Source organism: Mya arenaria, chromosome 15 (genome assembly GCF_026914265.1).
Source record: "Mya arenaria isolate MELC-2E11 chromosome 15, ASM2691426v1".
Taxonomy (NCBI): Eukaryota; Metazoa; Mollusca; class Bivalvia; order Myida; family Myidae; genus Mya; species Mya arenaria.
In genome coordinates, this window is record NC_069136.1 from 30219877 (window position 1) to 30234908 (window position 15032).

The following is a 15032-nucleotide window of genomic DNA, read 5'->3' on the forward strand; positions in this document are numbered from 1 at the left end:
GCGGAAAACCTAGTAACAGCGCACACTTGTCTCTCAGTATAGGGCGGAAAACCTAGTAACAGCGCACACTTGTCTCTCAGTATAGGGCGGAAAACCTAGTAACAGCGCACACTTTTCCCTCAGTATCGGTCGGAAAACCTAGTAACAGCGCACACTTTTCCCTCAGTATAGGTCGGAAAACCTAGTAACAGCGCACACTTGTCTCTCAGTATAGGTCGGAAAACCTAGTAACAGCGCACACTTGTCTCTCAGTATAGGTCGGAAAACCTAGTAACAGCGCACACTTGTCTCTCAGTATAGGTCGGAAAACCTAGTTACAGCGCACACTTGTCTCTCAGTATAGGTCGGAAAACCTAGTAACAGCGCACACTTGTCTCTCAGAATAGGTCGGAAAACCTAGTAACAGCGCACACTTGTCCCTCAGTATAGGTCGGAAAACCTAGTAACAGCGCACACTTGTCTCTCAGTATAGGTCGGAAAACCTAGTAACAGCGCACACTTGTCTCTCAGTATAGGGCGGAAAACCTAGTAACAGCGCACACTTGTCTCTCAGTATAGGGCGGAAAACCTAGTAACAGCGCACACTTGTCTCTCAGTATAGGTCGGAAAACCTAGTAACAGCGCACACTTGTCTCTCAGTATAGGTCGGAAAACCTAGTTACAGCGCACACTTTTCTCTCTGTATAGGTCGGAAAACCTAGTAACAGCGCACACTTGTCTCTCTGTATAGGTCGGAAAACCTAGTTACAGCGCACACTTGTCTCTCAGTATAGGTCGGAAAACCTAGTTACAGCGCACACTTGTTTCTCAGTATAGGTCGGAAAACCTAGTAACAGCGCACACTTGTCTCTCAGTATAGGTCGGAAAACCTAGTTACAGCGCACACTTGTCTCTCTGTATAGGTCGGAAAACCTAGTAACAGCGCACACTTGTCTCTCTGTATAGGTCGGAAAACCTAGTAACAGCGCACACTTGTCTCTCAGTATAGGTCGGAAAACCTAGTAACAGCGCACACTTGTCTCTCAGTATAGGTCGGAAAACCTAGTAACAGCGCACACTTGTCTCTCTGTATAGGTCGGAAAACCTAGTAACAGCGCACACTTTTCTCTCTGCATAGGTCGGAAAACCTAGTAACAGCGCACCTCAGTATAGGTCGGAAAACCTAGTAACAGCGCACACTTGTCTCTCAGTATAGGTCGGAAAACCTAGTTACAGCGCACACTTGTCTCTCAGTATAGGTCGGAAAACCTAGTAACAGCGCACACTTGTCTCTCAGTATCGGTCAGAAAACCTAGTAACAGCGCACACTTGTCTCTCTGTATAGGTCGGAAAACCTAGTTACAGCGCACACTTGTCTCTCAGTATAGGTCGGAAAACCTAGTTACAGCGCACACTTGTCTCTCAGTATAGGTCGGAAAACCTAGTAACAGCGCACACTTGTCTCTCAGTATAGGTCGGAAAACCTAGTAACAGCGCACACTTGTCTCTCAGTATAGGTCGGAAAACCTAGTAACAGCGCACACTTGTCTCTCAGTATAGGGCGGAAAACCTAGTAACAGCGCACACTTGTCTCTCAGTATAGGGCGGAAAACCTAGTAACAGCGCACACTTGTCTCTCAGTATAGGGCGGAAAACCTAGTAACAGCGCACACTTGTCTCTCAGTATAGGTCGGAAAACCTAGTAACAGCGCACACTTGTCCCTCAGTATAGGTCGGAAAACCTAGTAACAGCGCACACTTGTCTCTCAGTATAGGTCGGAAAACCTAGTAACAGCGCACACTTGTCTCTCAGTATAGGTCGGAAAATCAGAAACAGCGCACACTTGTCTCTCAGTATAGGTCGGAAAACCTAGTAACAGCGCACACTTGTCTCTCAGTATAGGTCGGAAAACCTAGTAACAGCGCACACTTGTCTCTCAGTCTAGGTCGGAAAACCTAGTTACAGCGCACACTTGTCTCTCAGTATAGGTCGGAAAACCTAGTAACAGCGCACACTTGTCTCTCAGTATAGGGCGGAAAACCTAGTAACAGCGCACACTTGTCTCTCAGTATAGGGCGGAAAACCTAGTAACAGCGCACACTTGTCTCTCAGTATAGGGCGGAAAACCTAGTAACAGCGCACACTTGTCTCTCAGTATAGGTCGGAAAACCTAGTAACAGCGCACACTTGTCTCTCAGAATAGGTCGGAAAACCTAGTAACAGCGCACACTTGTCTCTCAGTATAGGTCGGAAAACCTAGTTACAGCGCACACTTGTTTCTCAGTATAGGTCGGAAAACCTAGTAACAGCGCACACTTGTCTCTCAGTATAGGTCGGAAAACCTAGTAACAGCGCACACTTGTCTCTCAGTCTAGGGCGGAAAACCTAGTTACAGCGCACACTTGTTTCTCAGTATAGGTCGGAAAACCTAGTAACAGCGCACACTTGTCTCTCAGTATAGGTCGGAAAACCTAGTAACAGCGCACACTTGTCTCTCAGTCTAGGGCGGAAAACCTAGTTACAGCGCACACTTGTCTCTCAGTATAGGTCGGAAAACCTAGTAACAGCGCACACTTGTCTCTCAGTATAGGTCGGAAAACCTAGTTACAGCGCACACTTGTTTCTCAGTATAGGTCGGAAAACCTAGTAACAGCGCACACTTGTCTCTCAGTATAGGTCGGAAAACCTAGTAACAGCGCACACTTGTCTCTCAGTATAGGTCGGAAAACCTAGTAACAGCGCACACTTGTCTCTCAGTATAGGTCGGAAAATCAGAAACAGCGCACACTTGTCTCTCAGTATAGGTCGGAAAACCTAGTAACAGCGCACACTTGTCTCTCAGTATAGGTCGGAAAACCTAGTTACAGCGCACACTTGTCTCTCAGTATAGGTCGGAAAATCAGAAACAGCGCACACTTGTCTCTCAGTATAGGGCGGAAAACCTAGTAACAGCGCACACTTGTCTCTCAGTATAGGTCGGAAAACCTAGTAACAGCGCACACTTGTCTCTCAGTATAGGTCGGAAAACCTAGTAACAGCGCACACTTGTCTCTCAGTATAGGGCGGAAAACCTAGTAACAGCGCACACTTGTCTCTCAGTATAGGTCGGAAAACCTAGTAACAGCGCACACTTGTCTCTCAGTATAGGTCGGAAAACCTAGTAACAGCGCACACTTTTCCCTCAGTATCGGTCGGAAAACCTAGTAACAGCGCACACTTGTCTCTCTGTATAGGGCGGAAAACCTAGTTACAGCGCACACTTGTCTCTCAGTATAGGGCGGAAAACCTAGTTACAGCGCACACTTGTCTCTCAGTATAGGTCGGAAAACCTAGTAACAGCGCACACTTGTCTCTCAGTATAGGTCGGAAAACCTAGTTACAGCGCACACTTGTCTCTCAGTATAGGGCGGAAAACCTAGTAACAGCGCACACTTTTCCCTCAGTATAGGTCGGAAAACCTAGTTACAGCGCACACTTGTCGCTCAGTATAGGTCGGAAAACCTAGTAACAGCGCACACTTGTCTCTCAGTATAGGTCGGAAAACCTAGTTACAGCGCACACTTGTCTCTCAGTATAGGGCGGAAAACCTAGTAACAGCGCACACTTGTCTCTCAGTATAGGGCGGAAAACCTAGTAACAGCGCACACTTGTCTCTCAGTATAGGGCGGAAAACCTAGTAACAGCGCACACTTGTCTCTCAGTATAGGTCGGAAAACCTAGTAACAGCGCACACTTGTCTCTCTGTATAGGTCGGAAAACCTAGTAACAGCGCACACTTGTCTCTCAGTATAGGTCGGAAAACCTAGTAACAGCGTACACTTGTCTCTCAGTCTAGGTCGGAAAATCAGAAACAGCGCACACTTTTCCCTCAGTATAGGGCGGAAAACCTAGTAACAGCGCACACTTGTCTCTCAGTCTAGGTCGGAAAATCAGAAACAGCGCACACTTGTCTCTCAGTATAGGTCGGAAAACCTAGTAACAGCGCACACTTGTCTCTCAGTATAGGTCGGAAAACCTAGTTACAGCGCACACTTGTCTCTCAGTATAGGTCGGAAAACCTAGTTACAGCGCACACTTGTCTCTCAGTATAGGTCGGAAAACCTAGTAATAGCGCACACTTGTCTCTCAGTATAGGTCGGAAAACCTAGTTACAGCGCACACTTGTCTCTCAGTATAGGTCGGAAAACCTAGTTACAGCGCACACTTGTCTCTCAGTATAGGTCGGAAAACCTAGTAACAGCGCACACTTGTCTCTCAGTATAGGTCGGAAAACCTAGTAACAGCGCACACTTGTCTCTCAGTATAGGTCGGAAAACCTAGTAACAGCGCACACTTGTCCCTCAGTATAGGTCGGAAAACCTAGTTACAGCGCACACTTGTCTCTCAGTATAGGTCGGAAAACCTAGTAACAGCGCACACTTGTCTCTCAGTATAGGTCGGAAAACCTAGTAATAGCGCACACTTGTCTCTCTGTATAGGTCGGAAAACCTAGTAACAGCACACACTTGTCCCTCAGTATAGGTCGGAAAACCTAGTTACAGCGCACACTTGTCTCTCAGTATAGGTCGGAAAACCTAGTTACAGCGCACACTTGTCTCTCTGTATAGGTCGGAAAACCTAGTAACAGCGCACACTTGTCTCTCAGTCTAGGTCGGAAAACCTAGTAACAGCGCACACTTGTCTCTCTGTATAGGTCGGAAAACCTAGTAACAGCGCACACTTGTCTCTCAGTCTAGGTCGGAAAACCTAGTAACAGCGCACACTTGTCTCTCTGTATAGGTCGGAAAACCTAGTAACAGCGCACACTTGTCTCTCAGTATAGGTCGGAAAACCTAGTTACAGCGCACACTTGTCTCTCAGTATAGGTCGGAAAACCTAGTTACAGCGCACACTTGTCTCTCAGTATAGGTCGGAAAACCTAGTAATAGCGCACACTTGTCTCTCAGTATAGGGCGGAAAACCTAGTAACAGCGCACACTTGTCTCTCAGTATAGGTCGGAAAACCTAGTAACAGCGCACACTTGTCTCTCAGTATAGGTCGGAAAACCTAGTAACAGCGCACACTTGTCTCTCTGTATAGGTCGGAAAACCTAGTAACAGCGCACACTTGTCTCTCAGTCTAGGTCGGAAAATCAGAAACAGCGCACACTTTTCCCTCAGTATAGGGCGGAAAACCTAGTAACAGCGCACACTTGTCTCTCAGAATAGGGCAGGAAATACAGTTACAGCCAACACTCTGCAGTAAACCCAGTAAAAGCACACAACCCTCTTACAGAATAGGGTTAAAGAAACGAGTCACCGCTTTTATCTTCATGCATTTATTTTGCAAGATATCCCACAGACTGAAATAGACTGTCACTGAACACAGGCATTCTCTTTTAACAGTGAATAAAACACCAGTGAAATAGAAGAAACATTTCAAGCACATTTTAATGGCTTAAACACATTTGCAGCCAATGAATATCAACATAATATCTGTCTTAATAATTCCACAATATATAAATGTACATGTATATTTGTCATGATTTTGGTCTGAAAAAGCAAACTTGATTACTGACTATGAACAAAACATTGACATTTGCAACCAGCAAGTTGTATGTTAAGTTTTAAATGAGGTTTAATAATGTTTCAAAGTTAACCTAGTTGATATTGACATAATGCTTATTTTAAACAACTAGCAACAGGTGACATTGGATTCAAATGCATCATAAGTCATACAGAAAATAATGTAGAATAGTAATAGTTGACTAGCAATACTCGGATATATACCATACACAGTTTACTCACAGAAAAATAAAGAGTAAATTACAACTTTATACAATTCATATATATATATAATATATTTTTTTGTTATTTATGTATAATATATGTATTTGCATGCCACATAGCATATATAACAATTACAATGGTAGGGCATTGCTTATGACATTATGAAGAGAATATCACATGAGGGTAAGCTAGAAGACGGAGACAAACGAGAGGACAGGGAGGTGAAGAAATGGTCAACATTTACCAGCAGCTAATATTACAACATCAAAGAAATTGTGTCCTCTGTCTTTTTCTTTTGATATAGTATTGTCCGGTAATTATTATTAATAATTCTGAAATTCAATGTATTTATACAATTGACCACAGCTGGAAAGCAAAGTGTTTTTTTAACCATGTTTTCACGCAGTCGGTGAGAGCTGGATTGCAGGGTGTGTGTTTTATATTAGTTAACTTTAACCCCAAAAGAATAAATCACTTTATACAGTTGGTCGTCTGAAGACATCCGCATGTTTGAACATGTGTGTATAAATTATGTTGGTTTTAAATTACTCTATAAATAAACTTGATTCCTTTGTAATTAAAAAATAACTTGCAGAAAACTAATGTTTAATTCTACATAAAAAGGAAAAAACATATCTATTTCTAGTGATAAATACAAAAAAATAGTATACAAGTTAAAAACTGACTCCTCCTTTTTTTTTTTTTAGCAATAAAACTGGTCACACACAGTTTTCTCCGCTTAGAAACAGAGAGCAAACAAGTGGTTCACTAAACACGGCTGCATGTTGTACCATTGTAATTATGTACACATCTCTTCTCAGCAAAGCACCATGCAAGCATGTGTATTTTTTCCAAAGAATTATTAAACTTATACATAAACCATATCTCATAAAAACAGTATGGCCTTCCATGATATAACATAAAACTGAAATGTGCCGATTGCTGGTGACTTCATAGAGACAGTTTGACTTTTAAAATGAAAAACCTACAGCAAACTACACCCACACCATGGTTCAATATACAGCCTGGTCCCAATTTCTTAAAAGATATCTTAATTCCATTATAACAGGATCAAGCTAAGTTCACTGCCTTATCTAATTTTGGGTCTAAATTAAGAAACATTTTCCTTTTAAAGAGTTATGAGTGTAAAGGAAAATATTTTGAGAACAATCGTGATAAACTTTTGTAAAAATTGTTAACTGAAAATTTAATTAAGTCATTTATCTCATTTAAATCAGATTTGAAGGCATGTAATGATTATGACTTCATAAGAAATTGGGGCCTGTTTCTTTAAATTTTAGGCCAACTAATATAAAATAAACTGAAAAAAATGACTTGGTACTAACTGTAGTTTAAATGGTTCTGGTTTTGGACACAACACAAGGGCTAAAGATTTAATTGTACAACAGAAGTACATCATTACATAAATAAATGTATTGGTTTGATTATGCGAGCTAAATCAACAATAACAAATGTTGTGTATTGTATGAAATATATCATTCATGCTACTGTGCTTATATGAAATCATTCCCTTGTAATATTCTTTCAATAGCTTATTCAAACAAGAACAACCCTTGTTGGAGTGTCGGTTCTTAGCCTTTGATCTAACAAAGACCATAACTAAATCATTAGTAATGCCAGAGTTATGCGCTTTCCTGTTTATGTGGGTATTCTCTCTCTGGCATCATGTGTACCAAGTTCCATTTAAATGTCTTAATTGGTTAATGAGTAATTGCCAAGTATAAAGGTTTTGCACAATGCCACCACCTTGAACCACACCTAGGCTATCACAATAGCCTGAATTTATTTCTTTGACAAATCAGCTTAACTTGATATCATATTGTCAGATGATAAATAACTAAGAGACATGGCAGCTTTTTCAACATCAGCCAGTACCTTAGTACCATAGACTATTTCCCATGATATTTATATCCCTCATTAAATGTTGTTGATGATGATCAAGAGTTGGGTATTATATCAAGTACATTGTTTCAGGAATTATATGCTTCTCAGGTTGTAGTGTACATCCACTGCTCATTATGTTTGTGAACTTTGGGGCCATCTTTTCAGTGAGAGAATGACAAAATATTGTAAGCTCACAAATTTCAGTAAAATATCAAGTGTCACAAAAGAAACAGAAGAGTTCATTTTGCAGAATAAAACAAACATTGCCTAATTTTCAATTTTAGAACTTCAAACATTCATACAATGCACAACACCTGACACAAACATGGTTTATACAAACGTGTGAACACTGGTTTATACAAACGTGTGAACACTGGTTTATACAAACGTGTGAACACTGGTTTATACATTCATGTGAACACTTGTTTATACAAACATGTGAACACTGGTTTATACAAACATGTGAACACTGGTTTATACAAACATGTGAACACTGGTTTATACAAACATGTGAACCCTGGTTTATACAAACGTGTGAACACTGGTTTATACAAACGTGTGAACACTGGTTTATACAAACATGTGAACACTGGTTTATACAAACATGTGAACACTGGTTTATACAAACATGTGAACACTGGTTTATACAAACATGTGAACACTGGTTTATACAAACGTGTGAACCCTGGTTTATACAAACGTGTGAACCCTGGTTTATACAAACGTGTGAACACTGGTTTATACAAACATGTGAACACTGGTTTATACATTCATGTGAACACTTGTTTATACAAATGTGCGAACACTGGTTTATACAAACATGTGAACACTGGTTTCTTTATAATAAGCATTACCTTGAAAATCAAATAACAATGAAAACACTTTACAAGGTTTTTATGTAAAAATATCATCAAAAACAACATGAAAATGAATTATAATATATAAGATAAAAACAGTGAATTAAGGTGAGTGTCAAATAACAAATGTATGTAATAACAAGTAAATTCTCAGTCACAACAAATTAATACAGAGACTGGGAACCACCAATATGTTTATGTCAGATCTTGAAATGTTTTCTGGTCCATGCAATACAACAAATAATATATCATTTTCTCAACAACGAGAAAAGAAAATGCCATAGCCATTGCAATATATACAAAAATAAATACTTTTCACTGGCACTCGAAATTTCATGTAAATACAACCATCCATCTTGGGATGGACTCAATGTGAAATAAACAATTTGTAATTAAAGGCCGTCACCATTCCTTCTCTTACAATGAAATAAAAATATAATGATCATGTGGGGTTTTTTTTTGGAAAAGATAATGATTATGTTGTTTTTTTAAATAGATAATGATCATGTTTCTTTCTTTTTTTTAAATAGATAATGATCATGTTTCTGTTTTTTAAATAGATAATGATCATGTTTTTTTTTTAAAGATTATGATCATGATATTGCTCTTAAAGATAATGATCCTGTTATTTAAAAAGATAATGATTATTATTTTTTAAATATTTTCTAAAATACATTGTTCACATGACATAGTCGGAAGCAGAAAGTTTAGATTCAGTGTAATAGTCATAGAAGACTCAATATTATGTCTTGTATTTTGCACATAAAAAAGTGAACTACAGTTCACATTTGTTTATTTATGCTATAAATTCCCAATGGACTTTTTATGCAAATTAAGACCATAAAAATTGAAATGTGTAAAATGTCGCTCCATAAATAATTTTATTAATTGACAGCTGATTGATAAAATGCTTGACCTCAGGCATATGTTTGAGTTGTTCATCGCATTTCTAGTGACTTATAAACATTTAGTAAAGCGAGTGATTTTTCAGATGGATTGGTTTTTCATTTTGCACAGATGTGCTTCATGTGTCATTAACAATAAAAAATAAGCTCAGAAATCTGAAAGCCAACACCTGTGAAATAAAAAGTCCAAAATAATAAAGTTCCTATACCTTAAATAGTGTAAACGTTGAAATAAAAGAATAAAATAAATAGAAAGTATACCTTCTGACATTGCACTCAATTTACATAATTTATTCAAGGATTATCACCACAAAATCACAGGCAAGAAAAAGCTAAAACTTAAAAAGAAATATGATTATTCTCGTATTATATTCACTTTTATGCATTTTCCAATATGGTTATTTTACTTTCAAGTGTATGAAATGTGCACATATTGTTTGTTGAGTCATACATTTGCTCTTAAAATCTGAGACAACTTCATTTCAAATCAGTACAAGTAACTTAAGTCACCTTATTATATACATATATTTAAGTGATTTTTTCCTCAAAGCTAGACTCAACAAACAAGGCAACAAATCCAGCAATAGTGTTAGGAAAATGGTAGATATTTACCTACCAAAAATTACTAAACATCATATTCATATAAATTCTAATTCGGTATAGTTACATTTTTACAGAAAACAAGAAGAAATGATTTATAAACCAAAAGTTTAACAAAAAAATATTCTATTAACAAGAACAAATGAAATAGCTACAACAAGTCAGCTTCACAAGTCCAGTGCACAACCATGGCAAGCTGTTCTATTATTGGATTAAAATTCATAATCCTTGTTAAGATTCTAGTTTCTACCATTCATCTACAGTAAGCCTAACCCCTAGTTATGCTTGAAACTATATCAACATCTAGACATAAATCCCCACCATGTTTTGCACAGAGTTTAAAATTTGTCAAAAATCTTCTTTGAAAAAGTTCTTCAATCAACCATCATTGAAGTCAGACAATGACATGTTGTGAACATTCGTATTTCAAAACCAATATCTAATATGCATACCATTGCTGACATTGATCAGCTTAGCCCACAGGAGTCAAACTTACTATACAAGCTAGCTCATGTTAAGAAAGATACTACTTTCATATTCATGTATTTCATCATAAAATGTATTGTTAGATGTGCACTTATTGCCATTTAAAAACATTTCACGCTTTTGAAATGGATCTTTAAGATTCTCAGAAAATTTGAGACGATCACGCTGACTTGCTCTTGTTCAGACAATTTGAGACGATCACGCTGACTTGCTCTTGTTCAGACAATTTGAGACGATCACGCTGACTTGCTCTTGTTCAGACAATTTGAGACGATCACGCTGACTTGCTCTTGTTCAGACAATTTCGGTACATAAATACCCATTCAATATCAGTGTTTTCTTGACATTTTCTGCACTAAAAATATGCAGTACACAAAGATTCCCTCAACATATTATCAAAAGGCCATTTCTTTATCATATATACACATGTGCTTGTCTATAGAATAATTGCATTGTAAAACGCTCTTAGCTGTCCGTTTAAAATGATAGCCTATGTCTGGTGTTATATCCGTTATATTGTTTATCCATCTAGAGTGATATTATCAGAACTGGGAAATACCACCTAAAACAGGTCAATATATTCCTCTTGCATCAACCACTCACTTATTATACACATGTATCAATTGTTTTTTATACACAGGTATCATTTGTAAGTCTTTTCTTCAATTTAAAACACTGCATTGACTGTTGAAGTCTGAGGCCATTAATAACAGTCATGATAGCACTATCATAATGTATCAATGCATCTAAAACAATACTGTATATCACCAGTGCCTGCACTGTGCTTTAATCAGGTCAAAAATGGTCAAACAAGATGTAAAAGGAACACAGAAATATAGAGAAATCACAACTATGTCACTTTACCCACCCCCTGCAAAACAAAATATATTCACAATGTTTAAAAGCAATGCATCTTAAAACACTGAAATAAGACTCCATCACTGTAGAAGTAAAACTGTCACATGATCATATCCTCCATCTTCCAATGAGGAAACAAAACTCCGTGTAAAATACATGAAACACAGGTTTGGTGATCAATTGTAAATCAAATGGTGAGAACAATTCCCACATCAGTTGGCAGCTCCCTTGGTCATACCTCGTCGTGGCCACTAGATCCGGGGAAAAACTGTGAGACGATGAATGCTATCAACATGGCCACGACGAAAAACACACACAAGAAAATGGCGGCCAGGTGTTGGTCAGTCAATTTCTTAGATTCGGGCACCTTGGGTACATTGACTTGTGAAAGTATGGGCTTCAAGGGCTCTGGGCTTAGCGTGGAGAAGATCATTCCTGGGCTGAACGCCCCATGTATTTCTGTTTCGTCTTCGCACAGTCTGATTGCACACACACGAACATGATAGTCTGACTTGCACTGCAAGTTCTCAATGGTGAAACTCGTCTCAGGGCCGCGATATATCTGAAATACAGCGAAATTAATGAAAAACTCTGTATGAGTATCATTATGCCTGTAGTAAGGCAGCAACGCTTCTGTTTTATCTTACGACAAAAAAATGCAGCACAGAAGGTTCAAATAAATATTTGTGCAAGACTTGAATACTCCAACTACTGAATCACAGTGAACCATTTTACCCATAGCATTAATAGACAAGACTTCACACATCAACTTCTATAATTAATATCAATTTAAAGCTGATGCATCAATTTTCAATGGTTTTTCATTAAAAACACACATTTTGTATTTTTGAAAAAGAGAGATTTCAAACTTGTGTTTGTGTTTAAATCTTACAACTGCACATATTTCTAGCCTAGTATTTTACCAGTTGCATTTCTTTCTAGCCCAGTATGCTACCTGTTGCACATCTTTTTATACCCAAATACCTGTTGCATGTGTTTCTAGTCAAGTATGCTACCTGCTGCACATGTTTCTAGCCCAGTTTGCAACCTGCTGCACATGTTTCTAGCCCAGTTTGCAACCTGCTGCACATGTTTCTAGCCTAGTTTGCAACATGCTGCACATGTTTCTAGCCCAGTTTGCAACCTGCTGCACATGTTTCTAGCCCAGTTTGCAACCTGCTGCATGTGTTTCTAGCTACCTGTTTATACTCGTGTTCCTTGCTCTGTAGTTGAAGCACATAGGTGACAGAGTCTCCGCCCATCGCCCGACACGTCTGCCACTCTACCACACAGCTTGTCAGCATGATGTTCTCAACCTTCGGAGCTGCAAGTGGGGAGTAACTTTAATCATTAATTCACTAACCAGGGAAATCAGATTCAAGATTAAGTACCATCAGTGACACAGAAGCATAATTCAGGAAATAATTGGAATAATAAAACAAAAGTTTTGTTTCATGTTAATGATTATGTGTAATAATCTTTAAATGACTATTTTGAATGCTTTCTGAGGTAGAATATTTGGACAACTTTGTCACTGGGTCCAGAGTGATTTGCTAAATCCATGTCACACAAAACCCAGACCTAGATTAAGTCATAGATAAGTTAAAAAACACCACCAATACTTAGCCAAACACTGACCTTTAAGAGCTGGTGGCGGGGCTTTAGTTGTGGAGAATGTGTAAGTCTCTGAATATGGCCCGCTTCCAGCATCATTGCTTGCGTAGATCCGGAAATCATATGAAGTCATCTCTGACAATCTGTTCACCTTTGTGTTTAAGGCCTGGCCCTTGTATACCTCAATGAAACTGAAAACACACATTTTTATGTTAATATGTTAATTCATTTTTTTTTAAATATTCTTGCATCAAAATTCTTTTAATACATTTTATCACTTATATATTTATAAAGATTCTAATAAAATCTTTATCTTGCCAATCTCCATATCCACATACCCTTCTTACTTGCCATCCAACCCAATACTTACTTGCCAATCTCCCTATCCACACACCCTTCTTACTTGCCATCCAACCCAATACTTACTTGCCAATCTCCCTATCCACACACCCTCCTCACTTGCCATCCTCCCTATCCACACATCCTATTGTCATCCAACCCAATACTTACTTGCCAATCTCCCTATCCGCACTCGCTTCTCACTTGCCTTCCTCCCTATCCACACACTCTACTAACTTGCCATCCAACCAAAAACTCACTTGCCAATCTCCCTATCCACACTCGCTTCTCACTGGCCATACTCAATATCACCACACCCTTGTTACTTGCAATCCAACCCAAAATTTACTTGCCAATCTCCCTATCCACCCTCCATACTTACTTGCCATCCTCCCTATGCACACACCCTACTAACTTGCCCTCCAACCCAATACTTACTTACCAATATCCCTATCTACACTCCCTTCTCACTTGTCATCCTGCCTATCAACACCCCTTACTTACTTGCCATCCTCCCTATCAACACCCCTTACTTACTTGCCATCCTCCCTATCAACACCCCTTACTTACTTGCCATCCTCCCTATCAACACCCCTTACTTACTTGCCATCCTCCCTATCAACACCCCTTACTTACTTGCCATCCTCCCTATCCATCTCCAGGGTGTATGTGATGAGATCCGTGTTGCGGCCCTCTCCCCATTTCAGTTTGAGGCTGTTATGGGCAGAGCCGCAGCATTCGAGCCTCGGGGGGCGGGGCGGCAGAGCCCGTGTAGAGAATTTCACCACCGAGCTGAAAGCACCTACACCGATACCATTCACTGCCTGGATACGCACCCTGTTAGTAAAATGGAAAATTGTATTTTAGAAAAATGTATTTAATGTTAATTACCAAAATTACTAAACAATTCTGTGAAAGGGAATTATGCATTACGAACAAGAGGCACATTTAACATGATAACTACAATTGTTATAACACTAAAGCATTTATCAAACAAAACAGTAGATATATTTAAATTAAAGTGCTGAAATTATGTGTTACCCTGCAGACGATGATGTTGGGCAACTAAAACAGTCTACCACAATATTTTCTTACTTGTACGTAGATTCTGGGATGAGTTCCTCTATCTGGTACTCTGTGACAGCACTGACTGGTATTGGCTGTTTGTCTCCACCCATATCAATATTGTATGACGTAATTTCACTCCCGTTATCATGCGGCTCCTTCCAGACCAGCGTGACACTCGTGGCAGTGGCGTGGGCTCGTATAGACACTACTGCGGAAGGACTGCTAGCGGGTGTTACGCATGTGGCAACCGGGCTGTACAGGCCCGGCCCCGCACTGTTGATTGCTTGGACCCTAAATACGTAGGTAGTTGCCGGGCTGAGGCTCTTTACCTCAAAATTTGTGTTGGAACCATAATATATCTGGAATGGAAAATGGAACAAAATAAGTATAAGCGAAGTTATAAAATGTGTAATCAAGTGGATAATTTAAAGATTAGTTGTAAAAAATCTTGAAATATTTATGATCATTAGCTTTCATTGCTAAAAGAATGTTTTAAGCAAGTGTTTTGGTTTATTACAAACACATTAGAAACACATCTTGCAGATAAACACCTGTTCAATCAAGTGCTTTTGCAAAAAATATTGAATTCAGTCAATTTTATACTGGAGATAAATGTGAAACAGAGCACGACTAAACAATTATTGGAGACAA

The 15032-nt window shown here is 39.0% G+C and overlaps 1 protein-coding gene across 7 annotated transcripts in view; it reads right to left on the bottom strand.

Annotated features, from left to right (window-relative positions):
* Nucleotides 1–5282: 5282 nt before the first annotated feature.
* LOC128218986 (fibronectin type-III domain-containing protein 3A-like) overlaps nt 5283–15032 on the bottom strand; it is a 78366-nt gene continuing 68616 nt past the window's right edge. For all 7 annotated transcript variants that reach the window (XM_052926774.1, XM_052926773.1, XM_052926775.1 and 4 more), the window contains 5 exons: nt 14409–14740; nt 13950–14150; nt 12999–13165; nt 12560–12684; nt 5283–11922 (listed from right to left, as the gene is read on the bottom strand). In XM_052926774.1, coding sequence (XP_052782734.1) covers nt 11593–11922; nt 12560–12684; nt 12999–13165; nt 13950–14150; nt 14409–14740 — 1155 coding nt within the window. In that variant the 3' untranslated portion in view covers nt 5283–11592. The remainder of the gene's footprint in view (nt 11923–12559; nt 12685–12998; nt 13166–13949; nt 14151–14408; nt 14741–15032) is intronic.